This window comes from Carassius carassius, chromosome 21, assembly GCF_963082965.1.
Source record: "Carassius carassius chromosome 21, fCarCar2.1, whole genome shotgun sequence".
Classification (NCBI taxonomy): domain Eukaryota; kingdom Metazoa; phylum Chordata; class Actinopteri; order Cypriniformes; family Cyprinidae; genus Carassius; species Carassius carassius.
In genome coordinates this window covers 22,470,998-22,497,642 of record NC_081775.1, presented here as the reverse complement: position 1 = coordinate 22,497,642, position 26,645 = coordinate 22,470,998, and the positions used below count along the sequence as shown (strand labels likewise).

The 26,645-nt window shown below is 37.5% G+C and overlaps 1 protein-coding gene across 2 annotated transcripts; it reads right to left on the bottom strand.

The window, feature by feature from the left end:
* Positions 1 to 820: 820 nt before the first annotated feature.
* Positions 821 to 26,645, bottom strand: LOC132097872 (ral guanine nucleotide dissociation stimulator-like 1). Of its 2 annotated transcripts, none has more exons than XM_059503846.1 (18): positions 26,267 to 26,645; positions 11,208 to 11,318; positions 9,758 to 9,966; positions 8,880 to 8,954; positions 8,483 to 8,676; positions 8,242 to 8,366; positions 7,924 to 8,139; positions 7,427 to 7,530; positions 6,691 to 6,775; positions 6,276 to 6,365; positions 5,682 to 5,768; positions 5,457 to 5,489; positions 5,224 to 5,345; positions 5,044 to 5,133; positions 4,488 to 4,668; positions 4,148 to 4,399; positions 2,987 to 3,101; positions 821 to 2,882 (listed from the first exon to the last, which is right to left on the bottom strand). In XM_059503846.1, exons 1-18 carry the CDS (start codon positions 26,399 to 26,401, stop codon positions 2,695 to 2,697), a joined length of 2,412 nt encoding a protein of 803 aa, XP_059359829.1. In that variant the 5' UTR covers positions 26,402 to 26,645; the 3' UTR covers positions 821 to 2,694. The 2 variants fall into 2 exon arrangements, with proteins under 2 accessions (XP_059359829.1, XP_059359830.1); XM_059503847.1 differs by lacking the exon at positions 26,267 to 26,645 and adding an exon at positions 14,846 to 15,071.

Here is a 26,645-nt window from a genome sequence, read left to right as displayed (position 1 = left end):
ACTACCCTCAGTTATTGGTAACTACTTTTAAATGTTTGTCTTTTTTTAAGTTTATATCATTATTTCCTTAGAGCCTTAGAAAGTTTATCATCTTAATTATCACATTATTGCTGATAAAGAAGTATAGTTTTCTTTTCTTTTTTATTAAATACCTTTAATTGTTACTGTAAAATGCCTCTTGTATACAATTGTCTTAAAAGAGAACACAATATAATCTAGTATACTATAACATCATATTATCCTGTTTATGAGCCATGTATTCTCACAATATTTTGGACCTTTATACTAGATTTATCAGGGTGCTGATAAAGATTCTGGAAGTTTACCAGTGATCATTAACATGAACCTTTTGAGTTCATCTGAGGTGTGAGCAAACATCTATGGAGATCTCAAGTGGCACAGAATGAGTTTTTTGCGGCTCTGACAGCCCACTTGGTTCACAATCCAGGCCTGTCCCTCCATGTCAATGGTGTTTACAACTCTGATGACAACCAAACAAGATAAGATATGGAATCTCATGAGGATTTGAAACCAGTGGATAAAAAAAAAAAAAAACTGCCTCTACACTCCTGCTAATCATGAGATAATGTTGATGAGTAATGTGGTGACGTGTACATTTGTCAAAGCATCCACCGCGAGTACTGACTTGAGTAATCTGTGTGAAAGTGCAATGATATTTTAGTATTAACTTAAATATGCACAGAAACAGAAAACAGACAAGAGCGGAATTATAAAACAAAACCATTTGAATGAATTACTCGCCTGTCATTTTCTTCTTATGGTAATTTAGGTGTGAATCAATTTCAGTCAACATCCACAGTACTTTCAGAGAGTCTCCATTTAATTCATGAAAAGTGATATTCAAATTACAGAACATAAGGATAATAATATATTCACTGACTCTCTGTACAATTCTTTGGTAGTGAAGAAATATTCAAATTAAAGAATGGAGAAAATTCACAAGTGCTGAATAAATTTGAATTAAGACAAATGAATCAAAATACAAACACTGCTGCCCCCACTACCGATAAAACGCTACATTTTTACCTTGTTAAAAAACTGTTAGTGTCATCAAAGTCTTACGTGCTCAATGTAACAAACATAAGTTTCCTAATTAGTGCGAGAGAACATAAGACAAAAAAAAGCATGTTTGGCACATTCTGTAATACACCTGTCGACATATGACCAGGAGTCAGGGCCAACTAATGATTATTACATACCAGAGTAACAAATTTATGGGAATTATGTAGAGAAAGAACAGGATTAAGGCAAAAATTCAATAAGCCTTTAGAAACTGTTGAAACTATTTGTTGTTAAAATGGCTCTGTAAAACAATTTTTTTAGTGTAAAACTAGTTTTTGTGTTATTCACCAGGTGCACAGACGTAACAGGTCTAAATTGCTCTGGAAAACATCTTTTAGGGTGACGGGGGTACAGTGACAGTGAATTATTGTACTGGCTGATGGAAATGACTGACTTGTTTTAATGCTCACTTTACAATCACACACTCACATTTCACAGCTTTTTTTTTTTTTTTTACATTTTCATTTTTAGTTAACAAAATCTTTTTAAAACTTCCAAAATCCTTTTTTCATAGATACCGTGGCTACTTCTTCATCTCTTACAAAAAACATATGTATAAAAAAGAAACAAAAAAGAAATGCATATCATTAATATAGTGATACTTGAAGACAGAAGAGAAAAAAAGCTACAAAAAGTGGACCAAGTGCTCTTTTACACACCTATTGACTCCGCCCACTCTATAGCAAGTGCACTTTCATAGAGGAAGGCAGCTCAATCCAGGTTTCCTAATAGAAACCCATCCTATTGGTGCTGTGTGACCACACCTTAAAGACAACATGGATCCAATCGTGAAAGGAAACACCACAGACTTGATAAAACCAAGCAGGAACCAATCAGAATGCATATTTTCTGCATTCGTCACACAGCTCACAATATAAGAAACAGCGAAATAGAGATAAAATGCTTAGAATAGGCAGAAATAACTTCATATATCTTGTTTCATCATAGATACCTACCATTTGTGATATCTAAAAGGAAACAGTTGATCTTTTTTTCACTTTGCACTTAAAGATGGAAAGTAAATGTAATTCTGTGGATTCTTAGTGCGCCAGTCTAAGCACTTTAAGTCTAGGGATACGATCCACATTGTCCACACAGTGCACAAGTGGACAGGAGAAGGACACGTTGATGACGACGTCACAGCTACTGCAGTTCGTCTTCAATACTGATGCAAGAGTTCCATCGTTAACGTTGATAAAGGCAACAGGGTTGTCGTTGAACTACTCTTCCCACAGCTTCTTTCGTTCCCCTCTGTCTCTCTGAGGAAGATGTGTAGGCCTCAGGCCTCTTGGCTAGGAAGAGATGTGCTGTCATGCAAATACTGATGAGGAGCAGGAGACTTTCCTGCACTTGTGCAAAATATCCAGCAATAGGGAGGATGGGATGTGTCTTTTGTTGACCAGGTAGGGAGGCGGAGGCACATGCTGCTATTAACATAAGCCTTTCATTTCAAAAGGCAGTATGGCAGAACATGAGATGTCTATATTAATTCTGAAATGTTTCTGAAGTCAACAAACTCCCCTTGAAATAGTCTTTAAAGGCCATTTTCTAGTACTCCACCGGCTGTAGTCTTTTAACAAAGTCTGTTCTGGTCCAAAAAAAGGTCAGAGGTCACAGTGTGACCTTGCTGAGCCTAAGGGACAGACTGGAGCGTTGCTGTGTGCGCGGTAGTGTGGAGCTGCAACGACTGCGCAGCTGAACCGGCCTGCCCTCAGAACCACGCAGACGCAACAGGAAGTCAAAGTTTGCAGATGTGCTCATGGCGTAAAACACGTTGGCATTGTCGGGGATGACCAATTCTGGAGAAAGAGGGAAAAATGATTGTGATGACCGCATTCCACCATAAGAAACCTAAACAACATTTCTTCTTAATATGCCAGGTACACAAGTTTTAATGTCGTACCTCTCTCCTCAGAGATGACCTGCACCAGCTCGTAGTCTGCCGCCTGCTCACCCTCCAGGTTGTGTTTGGCCATGGCTCGGGAGACCACAGCTGGAGTTTTGTCCTGACTGGTCAGCTGTATGGAGAAACAATGATGCATTTTACATCAGAAAGTCTTCTCTCTCTTAATTTAGTGCTATTAGAACAGGGATTTTAACGCTTTTTCCAAAAACCTCTAAATATGAAGTGTTCTATTATAAAAAATAAACATTTAAATAATTGGCTGTTATATTGTCATTGTACTACAGCCAAATTAAATCCCTAAAATATTATCTGGAAATATGTATATCATTATTTATAACATTTCTATTTATTTATTTATATTAATATATAAATGTATAAATATAAAATGTTGGATGTATAAACCTGATGAGAAACATTTTAAAATTCAATAATAATAATAATGATTTTTATTAAGTATTGAATTTCAAATCAAGGAAGGAGAGATTTGATTTCATTTTTTTCTGGTAAAATCTGCGGCTGTCAATAGAATAAAATAAATCACACATTTTCTCATGATATTTGACCAGTACCCACACCACAGTTTTAAATCAAATTTATTAATTATTTTTACAGGCATATCTGCCTGATTTCAAACACATATTAGTTACAAAAAATAACAATAATAATTAGCATTTTTAAACAACATTTAACATAACATAACTCATAATCTGCAGAGTGGGTTTGGATGCATCATTGAGATACTGTTATAGTTTTTATTTAATATTTATAATTATTAGTTATAATTATTATTATTATTTATAATTTTAGTTAAAGTTTTAGTAATTGTGTTGCGTGTTTTGTCTTTTTTTTTTGTAGTTTTTAATATAAATTTTTATTTCAGTTTTAGTAATTTTAGTCCGTAAAGTTAGACTAAATTTAAATAAGAAATGATGGCAACTTGCTAGAATAACATGTATTTCAGCTACATTTATATTATTTCAAGTAAAAATAATGTTTTTTTAATGGTTTTAGTTTTAGTTTACTAATAACCCTTGCAGGTAGTCTATCAATAACTAATCAGAATATATTACCAATGGTCCAATATACTTGAATGGATAAGCAAGAATAGATTGTGAACACTATTAAAAGTAGATTAATGATATTTAATTCCTCACTAACCATGATACTCTTGTAGAGGTTTCCGTTTCCTTGTTCAAGGCTCACTCGGATGATGCACGCATCCTGAGCTTGTGTGTTATAGGCAGGAGGAAATCCAGGTGATGTGGGGGACATGGGCGTCAACGAGATTGAGCGGTGGTGCATGCAGGGGGGCCCGGGCAGGGTCGGGGAGGCCAGAGATATGGAAGCGCTGGCTGTAGAAGAGAAGGTGTCCATGGAGTGCAATGAGGTGCAGGAGGAAGAATCAGACTGCTACGGTAACCAAACAGATGTGAATTTAATACATTATTTTAATACAATAGTAAATCAATAATTTGGTCACAAATTAAGTTGTATGTACCTTCTTCAGATGAGTGTCTATAGAGTGTGTGGGTGTCATGCCTTCACCCTCTGAGGGACTGGAGTCACTGGAAGACACACTGACAGAGTCCATGCTCTCCCCAGAGCTGCCAGTAGGAGGCGATCGAGGAGTCTCTCTTACAGGAGAGCTTGTGTTCGTGGTGTCTGTTCCTAAGAAGAGTCTAGAGAAGTTGGAAGGACAAAAACTGGCATTAAATACATGATTAGAGTTTGTCATCCAAAAGAAAAGTTTTGGGTCGGTACGATTGCGCTCTTATGCTCACCAAGGCTTCCTTTCTTTAAATTAAAAATGCAGTAAAATCTTGAATATTACTGAAAATGTCTGTTTTCTATTTTCATATATAACAGTATTTGAATATTTTATTCCTGTGATGGTAAAATGTAAATTTTTAAACATTTAATTTTAATGTAACTTTTAGCATAAAAGTTAACAAGACATGGACTACTGAGTCACAGATCTGTAATTTTGATTTAATGGGGTCCTAAGAATAAAATGATCAATGTAGGCATCAAGATTTTGGTTTTAGGTCACTCACAGGCTTAATCTCTTCACCATACTCTTGCGGGGTTTCGGTGACGTTGGGCTGTTTTCTCCCAATCCTTCAACTTCGCAAGACAGCGCATAGCTGCAGGAAAATTCGAGAGAAATATTATTTTTGAGACTTACACAATATTCAGATGAAAAAAAAGGCATGTAAAGTGAAAACCGTGTGTACCTCTCCTCCTCGGAGTACTGAGGCTGACTTTTAAACCAGCGCAGAAATGCGGGATCAGAGGTCAGACTGTAACTATTGCACGCAGACTGCAGGAGCTTAATCTGAGCGATCACCTCAAACTCCTGCAAAGAGAGATTTTATTCAACATTCCCACAGATCTGAATGCCTATAGTAATGAGATTCAGCAGATGTTTTGACTATAATAAGAACCAAATAAGGAATGTTGTACTTACTCTGCGCCGCTTTTCGAAATTGATCAGTCCTCCCTGTGAAGCACAGAAATAGACTTTAGCCCAGATTCTCCTCATTATTGTACTCATCCAAAAGAAGGTCAAATAAACCTTGGTAATGAAAACCTCAACAGTCTGGGAATGTTAGGTCAGTAATAACAGAGATAATTCTTTATGAGGTTTTATTTTTGTCTGGAAATGTGTGGTTGGATGTGCAGCTTGACTCACCTCCACATGGTCAGGCAGTGCTGTATCAAGCATGGTCAAATCTGTGAGAAATGTACCCAGGTATGGAATCGTCCCCTGCATGGCACCCTGGAGACAAAAGGTTAGATATATATTTGTTAGCTTTAAGGTAACATGACACATTTTAAACACAATATTTAACTCATGTTCTGTTATCAGTATATACTGACAATAGTTGTTGTTTTTTAGTTGTTGTTGTTTTTTAACCACCGTATTTTCGGACTATAAGTCGCACCTGAGTATAAGTCGCAGCAGTCCAAAAATATGTCATGATGAAGAAGAAAAACATAAGTCGCACTGGACTATAAGTCGCATTTATTTAGAACCAAGAACCAAGAGAAAACATTACCGTCTATAGCCATGAGAGGGCGCTATAAGCTGCTCAGTGTAAACTACAGGAGCACTGAGCGGCATAGAGCGCCCTCTCGCGGCTGTAGACGGTAATGTTTTCTCTTAGTTCATTTCTCTTGGTTCATGTCAAATTAATTTTGATAAGTCGCACCTGACTATAAGTCGCAGGACCAGCCAAACTATGAAAAAAAGTGCGACTTAATGTCCGGAAAATACGGTACTCACCATCTCTTTCTGTAACTGCAGTCTCTTGTGGGATCTTTTCTGGTGATCTTTGGCACAGCTGTCCAGACTGGCAAATTTCGAGGTGCCTTCCTGTGAAGATCAGAAAGATATCATTAGTTTTTTTTACAGGCACAGGAGGAATTGGCAGAACTGTGTTTATTTTCTGAAATTTTTTTTGTGTTAAACAGAGTTGAAACTACTACACTCTGATTGTACCTGAAAGCATCATCAAATTAGCCTAAAATATAATAAACACATTTTCAAAATACAAACACAACAGGCAAAAGATTTCATTTATTTATTATCATTTATTCTATTTTATTTGGGCCTAGTCATTGGGGAAAGCTAATTTAAATGCCTCTGTGCAAAGAAAACACAACAGAACTGAAAAAGAGAGACTTGTGCATGAGCTCACCCTCATTAGCAGTTCCCTGCTTGTAAGGTAATTGTTCTGGTCAGAGAAAATATCGGAAAGCTCTTCAAACATCTGCATGCTATCTCTAAAGTTGCAGAGTGAAACAAAAACAATCTCAGAGCATGTCATTCCTGATATCATATCAAAAATCATTACAGAATACATGACTTTTATGCATGTAAAATTTATTTGACAAAAAGTTAGTAACAACAGTTATATTGTGAAAGATCATTACAATGTTAGAATAACTCTTTCCTATTTTAATATATATTCAAGTGTAGCTTATTCCTGTGATTTTTAGCAGCTATCACTCCAGTGTCACATGATCCTTCAGTAATCATTTTAATATGCCTATTTTGGTAATAAATAACACTTAATATTATAACTTGAAAATTATTGTGCAACTTAATGAAGTTTGGAAACTGTCTTTTTTAGGATGCTTTGATAGAACAGCATTTATTTTTAAATAAAAATATTTTGTAACATTTTAAATGTTTTTCCCATCATTTTTTTATCAATGGAATGCATCCTTGCTGAATAAAAGTGTACTTTTCAAATCAATAATAGTGATTCCAAACTTTAGAATGGCATTCATTTAGAGACTTCGCTAGGGATCATAACATAACAGGTAAACATAACCAATGTTATCGAAAGGATTTGAATAATTTCACCAGTCTATATAATTTTTTAGAAATCAAGAAATGACTGACAGGTTTTATTTATTGACAGAACTTACTTGGAAACAGAGGCCCACACTCTCTTCAGTCTGTAGATGGGGTTGGACTGCAGCGCTGATACTATGGCTCTCAGAGATGAGAAGTTCTTATGAATGCGACACTCCTGAGAACACGTTAATCCATGTTTATACATATTCATTTACAAATGGTCCTAAAAACACTTTTTCAGAAATCCTCTGGGAGGTTGAAAGTCATTATTATGTCTACTTTGGTTTATCTAGATCTCATCTAAAACAGTTATGTCTTACAAAGAAATAGATTAGGTGTCAGTCTTCACCCAAATGCACCAAGAACAGTAAATGCCTTTTGAAAAACTATATTCCAGATCAACATCAGGCTTTATCTTTATCTAACGTATTGCTAGAAAATCACGCAACACTAAAGCGCTTTAGATTCGGCTCAAATGAACCGTAGGTGGACAGGTTTAAACGTGAGCAAAACATAAGTCATACTGGGAGGTGTGACCATGCAAATGTGTGTGTGTTGGGTTGTGCACCTGTGCAATGTCGATCCAGCGCTGGATGATGCGAGCACGCAAATGCGGGCGCATCTGCCGCTGACGGAGGATGGTGCTGACCACGCATGCCGTAACTGCATTAAACTGGGTAATGGTGGCGCGAATGGTGGGCGCGCTCTGTTTGCCATCCTTTTTATCACGCTGAGACCAGATGGCACCCAAACAGTGATGAGGAACCACCTTCTTAAACAACAGCTGTGGAAAGAAGGACATATTTCATAGCTTGAGCCAAAGAAAGTACAAAATAATATTTCATGTTCCCTTAGTACTGATTTAATCTAGGTTTCTCTCTCTCACCGCATCCATATAAGTCAGCTGCTCTGCTACAAGGTCAACCTTAAAGGAGAAGAAGTCCTCCTGCAAATCGATTTCCACTTCCTCATCGTCCCCAATGCAGAAAGGGTTGGTGTACTGAAAGCCTCCTGCAACAAACGGACAGCAGGTGTTTTTGTAAGCACAGGAAGACAGAACAAACATGAAAAGACAAGAAGTTAGATAGGATGGATAAAATTATTAACAGTAACCAGATATGTCTTACCTTCAGTCTCATTCTCTAGGCTTGTCTGGACACGCAATTGTTCTAGCAGACTCTGAGCCCGGCGCATTGGCTCTGAGCCTGGCATGGCCTTCTGCAGGAAACCCAGCACACGATGCAAGCTCGGATATGATGGAGGTTCCTGGAAGTCCTCTGGACACTGATCCAACCAGGCTCTTAGAATAGAGGCCAAAGCACTGAAGAAAAAAAATAAAATAAGAACACATAGATCCCTTTATTTCTAATTGCTTCTTAACTCACACACAAGCATGCACACAACATCATAGTGTTTGACCTCTATTTTTAAATTTCCATGGAAATGAAGCAATAAACATGAGAGCTGCTCGGAAGTCACAGCAGATACAGCAGCACAGATAACCACGATGATGACGGAACTCACGTTCTCACAGCAACTCCGCTCTCTCCAGACCGACACTGGTTACGCTCCCCCTCACAATCCTCAAAACTGCCATACCTGAGAACCAATACAGAAACCAACCTGTGAGCATTCTGACAAATGGTAAAGGCAGTAACCACTGAACAAGGACCCAAAAAAACAAAAGGTTGTATGAAGTGGTCATATTATTTTTAATTACAATTTTTTATCACTTGATCTTTTCCTATGTAGTCCACTTTTAATTAGTAAAGATTTTTAAATATCCAACACTTGGATAACATAAAATAATTTTAAGTAATAAAATATTACTTTGATGCATTTAAACTGGGAAGTATATTGCATAGATAGGGATAGATTTCCCACAATTCAGTCACTCATGATATAAAGCAGTTTTTTACAAAAAGCAATATCCAGTGAACGAAATACTCGAGGGAGTGAACAGAACTAGAATTTTCTTTTGCATATTGACCATTGACACTGGTCATTTGACATTGACTTTTGACCAGTTGACCATTTGTTGACCAAATTGACCACCATGACATTTTATTTATTTCCATGAATTTCCCAGACCTGGAAATCAGACTTTAAAAAATTCCCTGGTACTGTGCGAACCCTGTAGATCTACTATTTGTCCTTATACTATTTTCAACTTTTTTGTTTAACCAGTTTACATTTATGCAACTTAACCGACTGTGTTTACATTAATACCAGGAATACCAGATGGGCATTAGTACTTGCTTAGCGTGCGTGACCACAAAATGCAACCTCTCTTCACTAAGCATACATGCAAACATGAACATTCAAAACTTCAGAATGCACGCAGGTTTCACCTGACATTTATGATGTGTGCAATTAAAAACCAAGCACACTAGAGTACACACCTGTCCAGCAGCAACTCCAGTACACTCTGTGTAGTAGCAAAGGCCCTGTACGTGGAGAGGAAGATGCTGGTGTAGGTCAGGTCATTATCACCAAACGCTGTGAGGAGTGTCTCTACCAAACGTTCCAGTGTCCCCGCCCGGATACTCCTGATCTTACACGTCTCCAACTGGCTGACTGTGTGACCTGGGGGCAAGCGGTCACCCTCCGCCTGAGAGAGCAAAGGAGAAGGACAGGAAAATACATTGAAGTCAATTCTTAAGCATGCACTCCAGTATCAAGAAAAGCAGAAATAAACAGGGGAAGAAAAAGACCTTGGTAGTGCAAGCACGCTACAACAGGAAACTCTACAATCTGCTTTTAATCAGAGCAACTCTCCTCCTCCCTCTCTGAGACATGCTAGAAAAGTCGGCAGACTTCTTAAAAATGCTTCATTAGTTGAAAAAATATGGTTCGCACAAAAATAAGTGATTTAAAAGTAGGCCACAAAAAGTTGAATGTCACTGAATCAGCAAAAATACTAAATCTTCTAGGCGAAAAAATAAAATGATTGACTTGCAGTCCCTAAAACTAGGTCAAACATTGAGCACTATGAATTCTCTGAAACAGAGCTCTAACTGGTGTCGAAATGTAAGACGGGCTTTCTATTAATTGCAATGTCAAATGAATTTCTGTTAACATTTTTGTAGCATGATTACTGTAAAGCAAACTTACTTTTGACATTCTACCTTAAATTAACTGGGTTTTAACTCGACACCCATTTAGTGTAGAAACAGCTGTGTTACAACAAACTAAAGCCCTATGGAAATCAAATCAGCTCATAAGTGCTTTGTTTTTTTGATGTTGATTCAGAAGGGTGTTGACATTATGGAAAAATTTATTCATGGTTAAAGCAACAGATTATACCATATTGACCACTGTAATTCGGAACGGAGCCATAACAGCATGCCTTCATAAAATAACAATGTTGTATAAACACTGAAATTCATGCAGCAAATTTTTGGTTGAAAATGTGCAACAGAGAACAGAGTTTAATGTTTTCCTGCCACTAAAACACATAAGTAGTGATAACATTAAGGAAAGCTTAAAGAAGGTCATTTGAATGTTTTTGTCCATATTATAAAAGCCAGTGGGGTTCAAAACAACACGACTGACACAACAACACAATCTTTTGTGTATAAGAAAGTAAGTCATACAGGTTTGGAATGACATCAATGTTAATAAATGGCGACAGAACTTTCATTTTTGGCTTTTACTTTTACCAAACAAACCACTCTTTAAAAAGTTGTATGTGTTTTTTTGCGACCACAAATAAATACATCCGTAAACCATAAAAAGCTTTACAACGTCACCCTTAATATGCCCTACTGTCTGGCCGGCCCAGCATGGGCAGCCGAATTGTTTCTTTAAATAAAGAGTGGAAGTGCATTCAGATCAAAGGCCTCCTCTCACCCCCAGCCATCTTGCGCCTTTGTTAGCCGCCTGCTGGATTTGGACCCTCTTCAGCGTCACGTTGTATATGGCTCCTTCCTCAACCTCCTCTCCCCAGTCCTGCACTGAGCTCTGCAGAGGGAGAAAACAATCAATGTTACTCCATTTGGAATGTCATGGCGTCAAATTGGGGAAAAACATGTCTCAGTTCACCATAAACAGGAACTCTGGCTTTAAATTTTAGTATCAAAAGACTGACAGGGAGTGAGTGGAGGAGAGAAAATGATAACTCATTTGGAGGATGGAGACAGAAAGAGGGGGAGAGAGAAATGAGATCAGAGCTGGCCTGGAATTTAAAAAATCAGCCGAAGAGCTTTTACAGATTCTTAACAGTGAAGGATTTCTCCATCCAGCCTTGGGGTTCAAGAACCAGACTTAGTCTGTAAACATATACAAACACATAGGCTTTCTCAGTCAGACACACAAATACAAACAGTATAATGGGATGGCCAACATTAAGTGTCTGGTTGAGTGGAGCCTTTCAGGCTGTGCACAGCTTAATTTTCATATTAAACTGTCAGACAGAGAATATCGATAAATTCTGTCTACTTTAGATAATACTATAGTAGAGCTTTGATATACGAAATCCTGTGCAGTCTCTCATATCCAAAATAAATTTGTCTATAACTTCAATTAAAGTATTTTCTTTAGCATTGTGACGTATATGAGTGAAATGGATTATTGAAAAGGAAAAAGGGGGTCAGGGATTAAGATGACAGCAGATCTAAATGCGAACTTGCATTCGATTGAAAAGATTTTAATTTAAAAATGATGAGGTTCAATAAAAAGAAATACCATTTAGAAAATGCTAGCTTTAAAGGAGACCTATTATGCAAAAATCACCTTTATAAGGTGTTTAAACACAGTTGTGTGGCCGCAGTGTGTGAAAACAACCAACCTATAATGGTACAAATCCACCCACTCATTCTTTTATAATCCCAATAAATTATAAACGGTCTCTCCAAAATGAGTAGTTCCAGATTTCTTCAAAATGTACACATCACCATAGGGAAAAAGTCCCGCCCATTTGTGACACTCTATGCCCTATTAGCATAGACACAGCCCTGAGTGAGAAGCAGCAGTGCAACATTACGGTTTTCTTGATGTAGCGTTAGCTGCTGGAGATATATGATGCTCCAACAAACATAGTATTTTCCATAGACTCCCTCCATCTGAGCTGCTGAGGACACTGGTTAAATTTCATTTTCGAAGGAAATATCCCGGGAAAAAAAATCCCCTATATGTTTAGGGATCAATACCAAGGCTTCGTGTGTGAACGTCAGCTCCAGACAAAGTAAGTATCACACGTTTGTTTTCCAAAATTGCATTTCTGAAAGAGCTTTTAGGCACTCTGTAAAGGCTAATTTTGCTAAAGCTATGCCTGTTTTCACTGGTGCTGCCTTCACATGCTAACAGAATAATCATAAAAAGGAAAGTGGTAGTTAAAAATTACGTATGAAAGCAATGTGAATTTGACCGCTTGTGGGACTTTTAAAGTTTGTAATAGCAGCTTAGGCACAATGAGACCAGCTGTTGTTATTTTTAATCGCACAATGCTCCTCGTCTGTGTAATGCATAAGCGATCATTTAATATGCATAGTAAAATTAAATTACTGACTTTTAAACCGAGTACATTTTCTGTAAAGATAACAGGCTTGTACTAATAGTAGAATGTTTATTTGTATGCTGAAGCTTGAGCTCTTGAAGCTCCACCCTCTTCTGAAAGGAGGCCATGAGTACCAGCTTACTCATTTGCATTTAAAGGAGACACACAAAAATGGCATGTTTTGACTCATACCCTAAAATTGGCAATTTTAACAAGCAATGAAAAATTATCTGTGTGGTATTTTGAGCCAAAACTTCAAATACAGTGTCTGGGGACATCAAGAGACATATTTTACATCATGTAAAAAGTAGCATAATAGATCTCCTTCAAAGACAAGTCTCCTTAGAGTGCAAATAAACAAGACAAAAAAATTATATATATATATATATATATATATATACAAAACATATGAAGACTAGTTTTAGTCTAAAAAACTATTGTTAACCTGCTATCTCATTAGACATGAAGATGGTTTCATTTTTAAAAATTTGGTTATTTACTTATTTTTGCAGTGCATACTCAAGATGCTGTGGGAAGACTTTGAATACAGATGTTTAATAAACTGTTGCTTTCATGAACATTACTTTCAAAGTCATTAACCCTGACATTACAAACAACTCCCTACTGAGCTTTTTCACTTTTGCTGCACATCCAGACTACGTCTGCAGTTTTATGCGCTTGAAAGAGTAACTGCCCTGGAATGAAGTGGATCAGTCTGTCTGTATTTCCTGGGCCGTTTCCTGTACAGTACGTTCAGATAAATACCCAGCTGGATGAGTCATGCAGTCCGCACTCAAAAACAATGGTAGGAGGTCTGCTCACCCAATGCCCGGACCCTGCCGAGTCCACAGTCTGTGCACTGTGCTGCCCCTTTGTACTGGAAGAAATGTTTTCCAAAGCGGCTTTAAAAGCCTGCTCAGTGGCACGGGCAGATATTAGAGAGGGTGGGGCTACATGAGGAAACAAAATAGTTTTTCTCTGAAATAAAAAAAGTGGAGTACTAGTAAAGTGGGCACATGTGATCAGATTAGACAGGAGCTCTTTGAGGTTAGGTTTCTTTGCTTTAATTATATTAACTTTAATTTATTCAGTTTAATTGTATTGTATTATAAATTTTATTTTTATCACTGGCTTTTTCTTATTATTAAATTTATTACTTAATTTCAATAATATTTATTGCTTTTATTTTATTGCTATACTATTAATAATTAAAGCAATGCCAATTCCATGGGTTCTACTCCTAGAGATAGCAAAACCTGATGAAAAATACTTTGAATGCATATCTAAAGCATCTATCGGATATGTAAATGTAATATCTGATAAATAAAAAAAAACACAAAACAGTGCTTTGTCAATTCAAATTGATTACGCGACTTTATATGGTCAGATAACTTAAACACTATATTTTTAACAATAATGAAAGCCCTGAAAAAGCATTACAACGAATAGACTTTAAAAGCTGTGGGACAGTTGAGGACTCTGTTTAGGTCCCTAAAATCCTATAAACAAACAATGAAAGGATGCTGACCGTGTTATCATCCCAAACAGAGACGTTTTCTACCCCCTACAGCCTGCACACAAAAACAACACAACCCCAAAGTCCACGAGAAACAATCCCTCACCGATAACAACAATAACAAGTGGGGTTAAGCCCATCTGTCCGCTTTGTTTTTGTCTGCAGCCTGGAAGCTGTTCATCATAAAAGTAGAAGTATTTCTAGAGTGAGAAACTAACGGGAACCGCCGCCTACGTGGAGACTTTCAGATCCAAATCAGCGTGTGGATCATAAACAGAGGGGAGAGATATATTACTGCAGTAAAATGTAATTTAACAGCATTATTTATATTCCCCACGACCCCCTCCCCTCTCAAACTCTTCTTTATCCTCCACTCCAAGCTCTATTTCCCCCCTCCCGCTCCTGTCTTTTTCTCTTAGAAGCTCAAAGCCGCAAAATCAACAGTGTGCAGGAGGCAAACGAACCGCAACTTCTTACCATTTTAGCTTTCCAAGCGAATTTCATGGTGAGGGCCTCTCTCATCGTCCTGTAGCGGCATTAGAACACAGCCCAAGTCCAGCGAAAATGATTTCAAGTGTAGTACGCAGAGCTATCCTGGGTGAATTGTTCTCCTCCAGCGCAGCGCGCACACACATACACATACACCGCCCGACACTGATTTTTGCAAGCTGTTCCCCGCTCTCTCTCTCTCTCCCTCCCTCCCTCCCTTTGGCTCTGCAGTCCACCCCCGCTTAGTGAATGACACAACTCCGCCCACTGCACTCTCTCTCCCTCCCGCTTCAGTAGTTCGCTTTCTATTCCTTTTTATTTTGGAATGCTGCGTACATTTTTTTAAATAACTTTGTACACCATAATAGATCAACACCCAACATCAACATTAACACAGAAGAACGAAAAAAATTAAAAGTCTATCATCTAGTCATCCTCATGTGACTCCAGAATTGTATTGTAGGCTATTTGTGAAAAGTAGTTGCTGTTTAGCAGAATGGTCAAGCAGTTTTCTTTTTTCATACAGTGTAAGAGGATGGTGATGATAGCTCTCCAAAAAGTAGTAGGCTATAAGGTATTTTTTTTAAATGTATTAAAAATTTAATAAATTTAAATTTAAATGTAAAATTTAATTGTTTATTAATTTAAACATTGGTTGTATTTAGGCTAATCATGGCATTAAATTTTATCTAAATGCATGCATCTATCTTAATGTGTTCCATGCATGTTTATTTTCCTTTCCTCCTTACCTTCTTTCTTTTTTTCACCTCATTTTTAATTAAAATATCGTAACTTGATCTTCTGGTTAAACTGCTTTTCTCTGGTGTCATATCAGACTTCTCCAATCATTTTTATTTATACTTTATTTTGTAATAAATCTTTTTTATTTTTTTATTTTTTTACCTGGAATTATTCCATTGAGATGTAAATCTCTCCTACCAGGGAGTCCCGTCCAAAAAGCAAAAATAATTTGGTCTTAAACTATGTCATTTTATTACAATATACTGTGAGTTCTCATTCAGATCTGCCTCCATCCAATCAACAATCAATGGTCTCAACCAAGTACCCAATCTACATTTTTTTCATTTTTCATCAATCTGTTTCTCTTGGGATCTATGTCACAATAAAGAAGAAACTACCTATGTCTTCTTCCATTACATCGCTTTTTATGTCGCCATTTAACTTTAAATGGCTCAAGATGGAAAGATTCTAATATGATTGGATGGCTAAACTCAAGACAATATGAGGAAGGCTGACGCTGTAGTTGATTGTCTGATTGAAGGGATTTTCCATTATGTCCCTTACGTACAGGACGTCTGGCTTTTAATTTGTTTGAACCCAGTGGAGACAAGGTGGAAATGATCAGGTGTCATGTGGCAGTTAATTCTCTCACACAATCAGGCTCTCCCACGTCCAGATACACGTATGCTTCCTAGAGGACAATTAAGACGCCATAGAGAACGCCATAGATTGTTGCTCAATCACAAACATTTAGTATATATAAAATAGTATGTAAACAGATTTTATTCCTCCACCTGGATGACTTTCCCAACCAAATTAGGGCACTGAATACTCCTCTAGAGAAGACTAACCTAGTGACTACTAGTAAAACACCAAAAGAAATGTCCTAGACTAATACATCTTATTAAAAAAATAAATTCTGAATTTTTGTCACTTTAAATCAGTCTAAGCTCTTTTGCACTACAATCTTTTTATCTACACTGTTTGTTTACTTCACTGGTTTTTAACATGCCCTTATTTGTATAGTTGTATTTTATATTTATCTGTATTTTTATGCTCTACTGTTATTTTTATCTTTATGCACTAAATGTCTGAGAGTAACACAATTTCAATTCCCTGTATGTATGTGCTGTACATGTGGAAGAATTGACAATAAAGCAGACTTGACTTGACTTAATTGATCACAGGTTGCCATGTCGCTATTTGTTCTTAAATCTAGCTTTTTCTTGTCCTGTGTCGATGCTATTAAAAATACTTATTAAAAATAATTTTTTTTATAGCACTTTAAGAGGTTTTTGGAGGCATAATATAACCGAAATATTGAGTCTAGTCCACGAGCAAATCATTTTCAATCTAGAATTACATGGAATTTAGTCAAGCGCTATGGTTAATCCATGCGGTGAATATCCTTGACTGTGGTTAACATTCTAGATACCAGGACCAAGACTGTATTAGTAAAATGCATGCGAGTAACCACTGGAGAACCCTGACAACCTATCACATGACTCCCTCAAACCAAACTACATCACCCTCAACGTCATGCCTAGAGTCACAACAAATTCAATAAGTGTGTTTGACATACAAAGGAGTGGTCCGGTGAGTGAGGGCAATGGGGCTTTAAAGGGGAAACCCTCATTCTCTGGGATCCGCTCCAGTTCCCAGGCTGGTCTGACTGGGTGTCCTCTACTTAGCTGCTTCTCGGGGGCTCTGGGAAGCATGGAGAAGCAGTGGGAGAGGTCATGACCTCTTCGTCCCCCTCAAGGGATAGCTGTTTGCTTTCAAAAGGGAGTGATGTCATTGCAGTGCACGACAACAAGGTCTGACAAATGGCAGACGCTTGGGCTGGACCCGGCTGACGTGCACTCACACACACACACACACACACACACACACACACACACACACACACCTCTCTGATCTCATACACTGCTATAGCCCTAGGGAATAGATAGCGATAGTGTGTATCCATATGCACAACCACCGCAGCAGTAGTGATGCCAATCTCTAAAAACACTCTGTGTCATTGGATTACATTCAAGGTGTGTGAACTACAGTAAATCTATATTGACCCACTATTAATTTGTAAAAATGCAACCTGTTTAAGCAATAGTTTGACAAACCTTTTCTGTTTTGGGAATTTTCATTCTTCTGTGATGCATCCTTCAGGGTCAGTAAGTTTTTTTTTTTTTTTTAATACTATTTTAGCAAGGAAGGATGCATTGAATTAATCAAAAGAGACAGGAAATACTTTTAAACTGTTACAAAAAATTTATATTTTAAATATATTCTGTTTATTTGAAATTTTCTACTCTTCAAAAAAAATCTAATTCTTGTTAGAAGGTAAAATAAATTAACCAGTGTGTCAGAAGAGTGTTTTAAGTGAATTTAAGTTCATCAAGACATCTCACATATCTGGTGTTTTTTGTCTGTTATATATTTAATGCTTAACGGCTTCTGCACACCATTCATTTTCACTGTTTGAAAAAGAGCAGCATGAACATCTGGCCTAACATCTCTTTTTGTGCTCTGAGAAAAACAGAAAATCCTACAGGTTTCTGAAATTTTTTTGGACAGAATTTATAGAGGCATATATAGAGCAAAATATTTAATTTGTTGAAGGATTTTCTGGTGTTTATTTTCAGGTGGTGATGCATGGGGGGTGAGCTTAGGAAACAGGCTTAGAGGGAATCTTAGGGAGCGTGTTTAGACCCCTAGGGAGGCTGAGGATTTCTGTTCTGTCGACACCAATAGAGATCGAGATACTGAATAGAGATAATGAATCTAAACCTCCCTAGAGTACAGTCGCAGTCTCCAGTCAGTCTCTCCTTCTGCGGTCGACTCACACACACAAATACGTGTAAACACACACAAGAAAACACACATACGCACAAGGCCTGTGAAGCTATGGAGCAAATAGTCATGAGTAACGAGACTGATGTTATTGCACCACTGTGGGGGGAAAAACACACATTCCAGGAAATCTCCCACTTCCTGCTTGAAGCCTTCCAACTCTATGTGCCTGTTGTCATTGTACCTGACCGACTAGTCAGCTATCTTGTCTACACAGCCAAAGGTGCTCGCAAAAACCTGAGGGATAAAGAAAATGCAAGTCTAGTCCATTCTGTATGTATGGGAAGATTTACGGTCAGATTTTGGACTGCTGTGTTGCACCAGTGTCACTAGAAGAGTTATAAGCTGAGCTGACGCAGACAGAGAGAGCTGGAGCTAGAGGGCGCTGGGAAGGAACCTTCAGTGGTGGTGTATTTCTCTGTGTTATGATGAGCCATGGACCTCAAGTCCTTTCTGGAGGTTTTTATTTGCAGAAGCGCCGTCTGCTACAAAGCTCAACATTATTCACTTTAATCTGTGAGTCACAGAGTCATTCTCAAGAATCTATGATCTCATGTTGCCATCACGGTTAGATAATTTTCTAAATTATGTATGGTTTCTTTTTCAATCAACTTCACAAGAAATCAACACAATCTAACACAAGTGAAAACTTTGGGTCTAAGGTTTGAAGTCGACAAAGTCAGTTTTTGATGTTTATGCATTTATTTGCTCAAAAAAAAACAGCAATATTTTCAAATATTATTAGAACTTAAAATATCTGTTTGTTTGATTTTAATGTTTTGAAATATTATTTATTCCTGTGATAAACAAAGCTGAATTTTCAACAGGCATTACCCCAGTCTTCAGTGTCACATGATTCTTTAGAAATTTTAATAATTCTAATATTCTGATTTGCTGCTCAAAAAACATCTGTTAAAACATTGATGACATATTCTTTAAAGGTTCTATTAAGAATATAAAGTTCAAAAGAACATCCACCTGACCTTCCCATTTCAATGTGTTGAATTAAAAATCCATATTGTTTCTTGCCAAATGTGGAAATGTTTTTTTTTCTTTTTTCAAAAAGGCTAAAAACTATTTGTTTTCATATAAGATAAACAAATAAACATGCATAATTGAATGTTGTGAAATACGCTTTCTGTGTAGTAAATGCAGTGTGCAGTTCAGTTCTGAACAAAACAAACCATTTTTGCTCATTTCTCTATTTTCATTCATTTCCCTTTTCTGAGTGAGCGGTTTTCTTTTCCGCCTCATAAATCAACATCACTTAATATCACAGAAACATTACTGTAATCAACCAAGAAAGATGAATGAAGAACAGAAAGCCCTTGAGTAGCTCCTGGGGTTTTCAGATGAAAGAAAACTGAAACAAAACAAAGAAGAGAGCAACATCCTCCCCACTGAGCACCATCAGAAGAAGCACAGGCTAGATGCCACAGTGGAAACTCTGTCATTGTGAAATGTGAGGTCAAAACATCTGGTAGCATCAAATGGCTGGAACTGTGAAAGACTCTCACAGAGACTCATTTCCCAGAATCTCAGGAAGACAAGGAATGAAGCAAAGAAGGAGAGAAAGTGTGAGTGTTAATGTACCTCAACAACAGTTTACATACCCAGAAGAGGGCAGTGTGACATGATTCTGCTCAGAGTTTGCAACATCAGCACAAAGCAGAATGAACAATAACTTACTTTATGGCTAAGAGTTTTATTGTTAAGAGTTATGATCTGCTCCAAATGTCAATTAAAGTGTTTTACACTGAATCCAAGAAACATGTCACTCTCTCTTTAGTTAGTTATTCAGTATGGTGCAATCTTCTCCTTACCAGCAGTGTTTATATCAACCTTAATTTTACCACAATGTTTTTCTAGATTCATGTGAAACATCTGGGTCATCTGGTTATTAATTAGTAGCCATTCACCAATAAAAAAATACGATACAACATACTGTTCATGCTTAACCATACTCAGCGGGAAATGAAAGACAGCTGAATTCAAAAAACAAATCCATTTTCCAGGGGTCTGTCCTGTGTTTAGAGTATCATAATAACAGAACCTGAAAGGAACTGTGGCAGACTGATTATACAGTCAGCATTAAGATTATTATAATCATTTAGCTATGGGTTTAATACGCTCAGTGACTGGTCAAAAACAGAGGAAATCCTGAACGGCATCCTTTGATTTTTAATATGGTGGCCAGTTGTTTGCGGCGAGTCTGTAGGTGTCATTAATCTTCTGCTCTGATCTAGAGCTAATAAGCTTTAATTAGTTAGTGTGGTCATTCTGGTTTGGACCCCCATGTTTGCAAAACCATCTGCCACCATAATCATAAACAGATGGATAGATAGATAGATAGATAGATAGATAGATAGATAGATAGATAGATAGATAGATAGATAGATAGATAGATAGATAGATAGATATATAGATAGATAGATAGATAGATAGATAGATAGATAGATAGATAGATAGATAGATAGATAGATAGATAGATAGATAGATCACAGTCTGTCTGACTGTGATTCTGCTGATTCAGTCTGCTGGGAGTGTTTGCTGATCAGATTAATAACTTCAGACAGTTAAATAACTTCAATACTGCGCCTGATCCTGTCTGCTTGAGTTTCAACCCCTCCATCCCTTCTTTTTTCCTCTTCAACCACTCTGGCAGAGGGGGGGAATAAGCCAGGCCACATGACAGGGATCAGACCAGCCATGGGGGGAGAAAGAGGGAATGAATGGGTGGGCTGTAGCTGGAAGGAAGGAGCTGTTGTTTTTTTTTTTTTTGCTGTGAGGCTAAAGAGGACTGTGTGTGTTTGTGTAACTGCTGCAGTGACCTGAGTGGCTCCACACCTGTCATCTATACCACAGCTAAGAAGATTCACAGACCTCCCAGAATTTACTGGGCACACACACTTAAGAGCAATCTCTTTACATAGACACACAAACACACCATTCCTCGCACACTTGTTTTTTCCATTATGCTAGATACACACGTTCCCACTCACTCGTTTTATAGATGAGGGGTATACATTTTCTGCCCCAGTTGAGTGATTTGTGATCTTTGGACTTCAGCCTGAGGCATCATACTGTCAGACTGAGGGTGACAGCAGTCATATTAGCAGCTTTAGTAACTTGTTCCATTATCATACAATCACTGAACCAAACTCCACCCTGGAAGTTCAATAGTGCAGTCATGCAGACTGACACATTTATGGTGAATGCTATCCATTTATAATGTAACTCCAATACCTTAAGAGCATGCAATATTCAGTTAGCTTGTTGTTGTTTTTTAATAGATCAAATAAATGTTCTTTTAAACTTCCTATTAATAAAATAATCCTGAAAAATGTATCATGCTTTCGACAAAATATTAACAGCACAACTGTTTTCAACTTTGATCATAGAAATGAACATCAAATCAACATATTAGAATGATTTCTGAAGGATCACGTGACACTGAAGACTGGACTTATGATTGATGAAAATTCAGATTTGCCTCTACAAGAATAAATATATTTCAAGATATACAAATATATTACAATAACAGGGAGAAAAACTATATTTCAAAATACATAAAAATATATATTAAAAACAAAAGGTTATTTTAAATTGTAATAATATTTGAGAAAATTACTGTTTTTACTGTACTTAAGTATTTTAAAATACACTTCTTACCAAATTTTCTTAAATCATATTGGCACCAAACATCTGAACGAAAGTGTAGATATATTTGTGCAAACTTGTATTTGCAAGATATTTTAGATACATTTTAAATAAGAGGATTTTTCGATGTAGAACAACTGAAAACCAAATGTTTTGGGAAGCTTAGAAAATGCCTGTAAATTATGTAAAATTATTAAACAGCACCAGTTAACCATCACCTTGATCTATGCATTTTTGGTATTTTTTTGGCAGAGACAGCAGGGAAGGGAGATGAAATTATCAAGATGTGAGAGGTAATTGGATTGCAACATATGGATAGGCCATAACTCTGATTGCTCTCTGATCAGTGGCTTTAAGTGGCCCAAAAGAGGTGTCGGTACTCTATTATATCCGATATATATATATATATATTTTTTTTTTTGATGACTCCCCTCATCCCCTGAGGTAACAACAACTATATTGAAGGGGTTTTATATACAGCGGTCAACAGAGGACCTTATAAAAAATTATAAATCCTTTTATTAGTTTGTGGATTTACTTGAGCTGGAAAGAGCTACTGAACATAAATAAAATGTGCAAAATAATTGTGAAAAAATACCCTTAGAAAGAGCTACTGAACATAAATAAAATGTGCAAAATAATTTGAACAAATACCCTTAGAAAGAGCTTCTGAACATAAAATGTGCAAAAGGATTTTGAACAAATACCCTTAGAAAGAGCTACTGCATTACTTAATTAGCTTGTCTGACCTGCAGAGATATCATTCTGGCTTGGTGGGGTGTTAGCCAGCGAGTCATCTCATTCTGTTCTTTTAGTACTCAGAGTCTGAAGCCAGGAGAGCATATTAAGTGTTGTGGAGAGGTGAGGTGGCGGTACGCTCAAGAGCTATATTTGGAAGTGGCGGTACTGAGTACCGGTGCGTACCGGCCCACTTAAAGCACTGTCTCTGATTGATCTCTTTTTGTTAAATTTACAGTGTTTCATTCTACTACAACTCTACAGCAATTGCATAAGCTCTAGTATGTCTCGTGCTTTCTTGTTACCAGTTGCAAAACTGTCACTGAATTACTGAATCAGATTCTCCATTACAACGCGTGACTCACTTAAAGCAAGCAAGGAAACACCGGCTAACAAATAACCATCAGTGTCACTTTTAACAAACATCCAGTAGATTCCAAAAAGGGAAGTGATGCAGAAACAGAAAATGCTTAGTTTACGATTCCTATATTCAGCATAATTCCAGACACGCGCTTACAGCCTGTGCAAAGCTTCCTCAAAGTGTGATGGCACTGAACCATATTGACTTCTTCATGAGTGAATGTCAGCAACAGGACTGTGCCATATAGGCTGAATATATGAGTGCAATGACCCCAGTCCTTGATCACTTGACTACAAAGGTTTTACCGAGGCTTTGCTGCGTCAAGTAGAAAATCAGCAGCTATATCAGCATTTATAGCTGGTAAAATGTGCAAGGAGGTATCCAGAGCGACCTGACCCATCTTACTTGAACTTTGGCCACCATCTTCATTATTAAAACCACAAAAACAAAGCAATTAACGACCATGAAGGCCCTATCAAACTTTAACAACCAGTTTTTTAACTGTAGCTAAGCAGTGGTTATGGATATGTCAGTACAGCAAAGCTGTAAAAGGCTTCAAGTGATAAAAACGTGAAAGTTGAAGCATGATGCAACCCTCTCTTTTCTCTAGAATTAAGGATTTTCCAGTTTGAAGCAGTTGGGGAAGGGAAAAATAATCATGTGAAGTCTTTTTGAGATAACGAGAGAGGGGGTGACAATGTCGTGGCTGAGGTGAAGGGTGGCCAGGCGTCCCATATGGCATAATCGAGAAATGAGAGTTTCAGATCTGTGGGACGTTTGTGGGAGACAAAGTAATTTTGTGTTGGTCTATGTATGTGCGCATATCTGCGAGTTTGGTATTTAACTGAATGTGTTTGAATGGATGTGAGTGTGTATGTGTGAAGTACTGTATGTTGAATATGTGTGTGGACTGGACTCCATGGGTGAGCGTAGGGTAAAGTGACGAGGGAGCGCTCTATGGCCTCACTGTCAGAGGAACAATATGCTGTCAGAGGAACAATACTCGGAAACTCTCCAGTGTGAGAGGAAGAGACTGGAGTCAGGATGTTGGATAAGGATGGATCTCTCTCTCTCTATCTCACTATGAACTATTCTCTCAGAGCATTACATACTACCCGCCAAAAATTAGACCATCTATGTTTCAAATATAAATAGTACCAAAGCCTACATTTAATTTAAAAGTATCTATAAAGCATATAAAGTATCTATAAAGCATATAAAGTATATATATATAGGCTCCCTAGGACCTCATTGTTAGAAGAACATTATTATTATGTTAAGTTATGTAAATTGCAACTTATTTTGTGTTTGTAGTTATTATATTTTACTTATACATATTTTAATACATTTTTATTTTTTAAATGTATTAACATTTCCACTGACCCCGAGCACATTGTGCAATTTCTCTGACAAATCTGCTATGTAAGTTCACATATATACATTGAAGCCACTTAACATGAGCTTTCAAACACTCACACTCACACACATACTCCCATTCCCTCACCATCTCCCTCTCTCAGCATCCATCACTTATAACTCCATCTTACTGCCCAAATCTGTGCACTCCCTCCAGCGAGTATGTTATGAATGATGCAGAGCCTCTTTCTGTATAATACAGTCATGCTATTTCCCCGAATTGAAACTCACTGTTCTGGTCAGTGTTGGTCAGACAGACGGAGTCACCGGCGGTCAGCTCCAGTATATGACTATTAAAAAAGTGCTGACAGAGAGAGCTTTTCCTTCTCCGAAACCCCCAGACACCATTTCCACCACCACATACACACAAACACACACATACACACACTATCCTCTTAACAAATTCTGCTCGTCAATGAATACGTGGCCAACAGATCTAGGGGATTTCTTGAGAAAAAACATTTAGGTCTAATGTTGTTTTCCCTTTTGACCTCTGATTCAGCTTTCCCTGAATTGAATGGCTAACATTCAAAAGTGCTAATACAAGACATTTTAGCTGAAGTGATGTGAACCTCATTGCACTGGGTAATAGGCTACCTGAGTCCCATTATGAACATGTCAATACACACACACACACACACACACACACACACACACACACACTTACATTCATTAAAGAAGTTCATCCCACTGAAATCTATCGCATTAAAAAGCTTAAAAAGTTTTAATATATCCTAGACTAGTCTACTTGTCTGAGGAAATTTCATTTACTAAAGTTCACATTAAAAACATAGAAATAAAATTACCAGAACAAATGTTCTGTTCCAAGGCACTCTATCATAAAGTGACCAGTGTTGTCTGACTCTCGAATGAATGACTCTTATGAGCCGATTAAAGTGAACCAAATCCATACAGCGCGATAAGTGGCAATCCATTTCCAATTAACGATTCTTGAGTCGTTTCTTTTTAGTGAACCAAATCCTTATAGTGCAGTCCGTTGCAGTCCGATTCCCGACCGAACAACCCTTATAAAACAGTTCTTTTTTGTGAATTAAAAACATAAAACTCCACAAGCGTAGTGTGATTCTCTAGCAAATTATTCTTTTAAATCAGTTTTTTTTTGTGAATCAAACACATTCATGCTACAACTTACTGTGCTATTATACTTAAACCACCCTGCTGGTTACAGACTGATTGTCAATTTGATAAGTTTTACACATTGTGATACATGTGTACTTAGTCATAAGTATTTAAAAATTAGTTCTGGTGTGTATTTATTGTCACAATTTTAGATTGGATTTACTATTGGAATCTATTTTATATTCCTGCTGTTGCTTGAGAAAGCCAGGTATAACTGTTGCAGCATGAAATGCAACTTTCAGACTGCTGCTTGAGTACAGTTAATTCCTTCTGCATGCTTACATCATTATGCAGACTGAAAACCAACATAATATAAATTTAATCCAAATCAATCTACAAGTCATTTAACTTTGGATTCATCTTACACAAAGACTCCAAACAAGAAAGCATAGGCCCTAACTCAAATAAAGTCCATTCACAAGCTGCAGGCAAACCATCATACTACCACTTAGCTACAATGAAATACACCACAGCAGTCTTGCAGACAAATGTAAGTGACCTACCCAGCAACGAGGGCTGCTATCTGGTGACCGTGGTTGGTACCTCTGCAGGGACACCCCTCCCTCCCCATTTAGGTCCAGACAGTATGGGATGGGCGGCCAGGGGAGCAGCGATGCCAGGGGATAGTGCGAGATCATGATGCCCGTGCAGGTTGCTCACACATGCTCAGGGCTATCTGTGATAGCAAGCCTGTGTGTTTACTTATCTGTCTCAGAAGGATATTATCTCTTGCAGTTTTCTAGAGTGTGCCCTTTTGTCCATTGGTGTGAAGTGGAAACAGTCGAACAAATCTGTGTTTAGAAGTCCAAAATTGCTGTTTCCCAACACACACAAACAGTCTCTTTCTCTCTCTCTCTCTCTCTCTCTCTCTCTCTCTCTCTC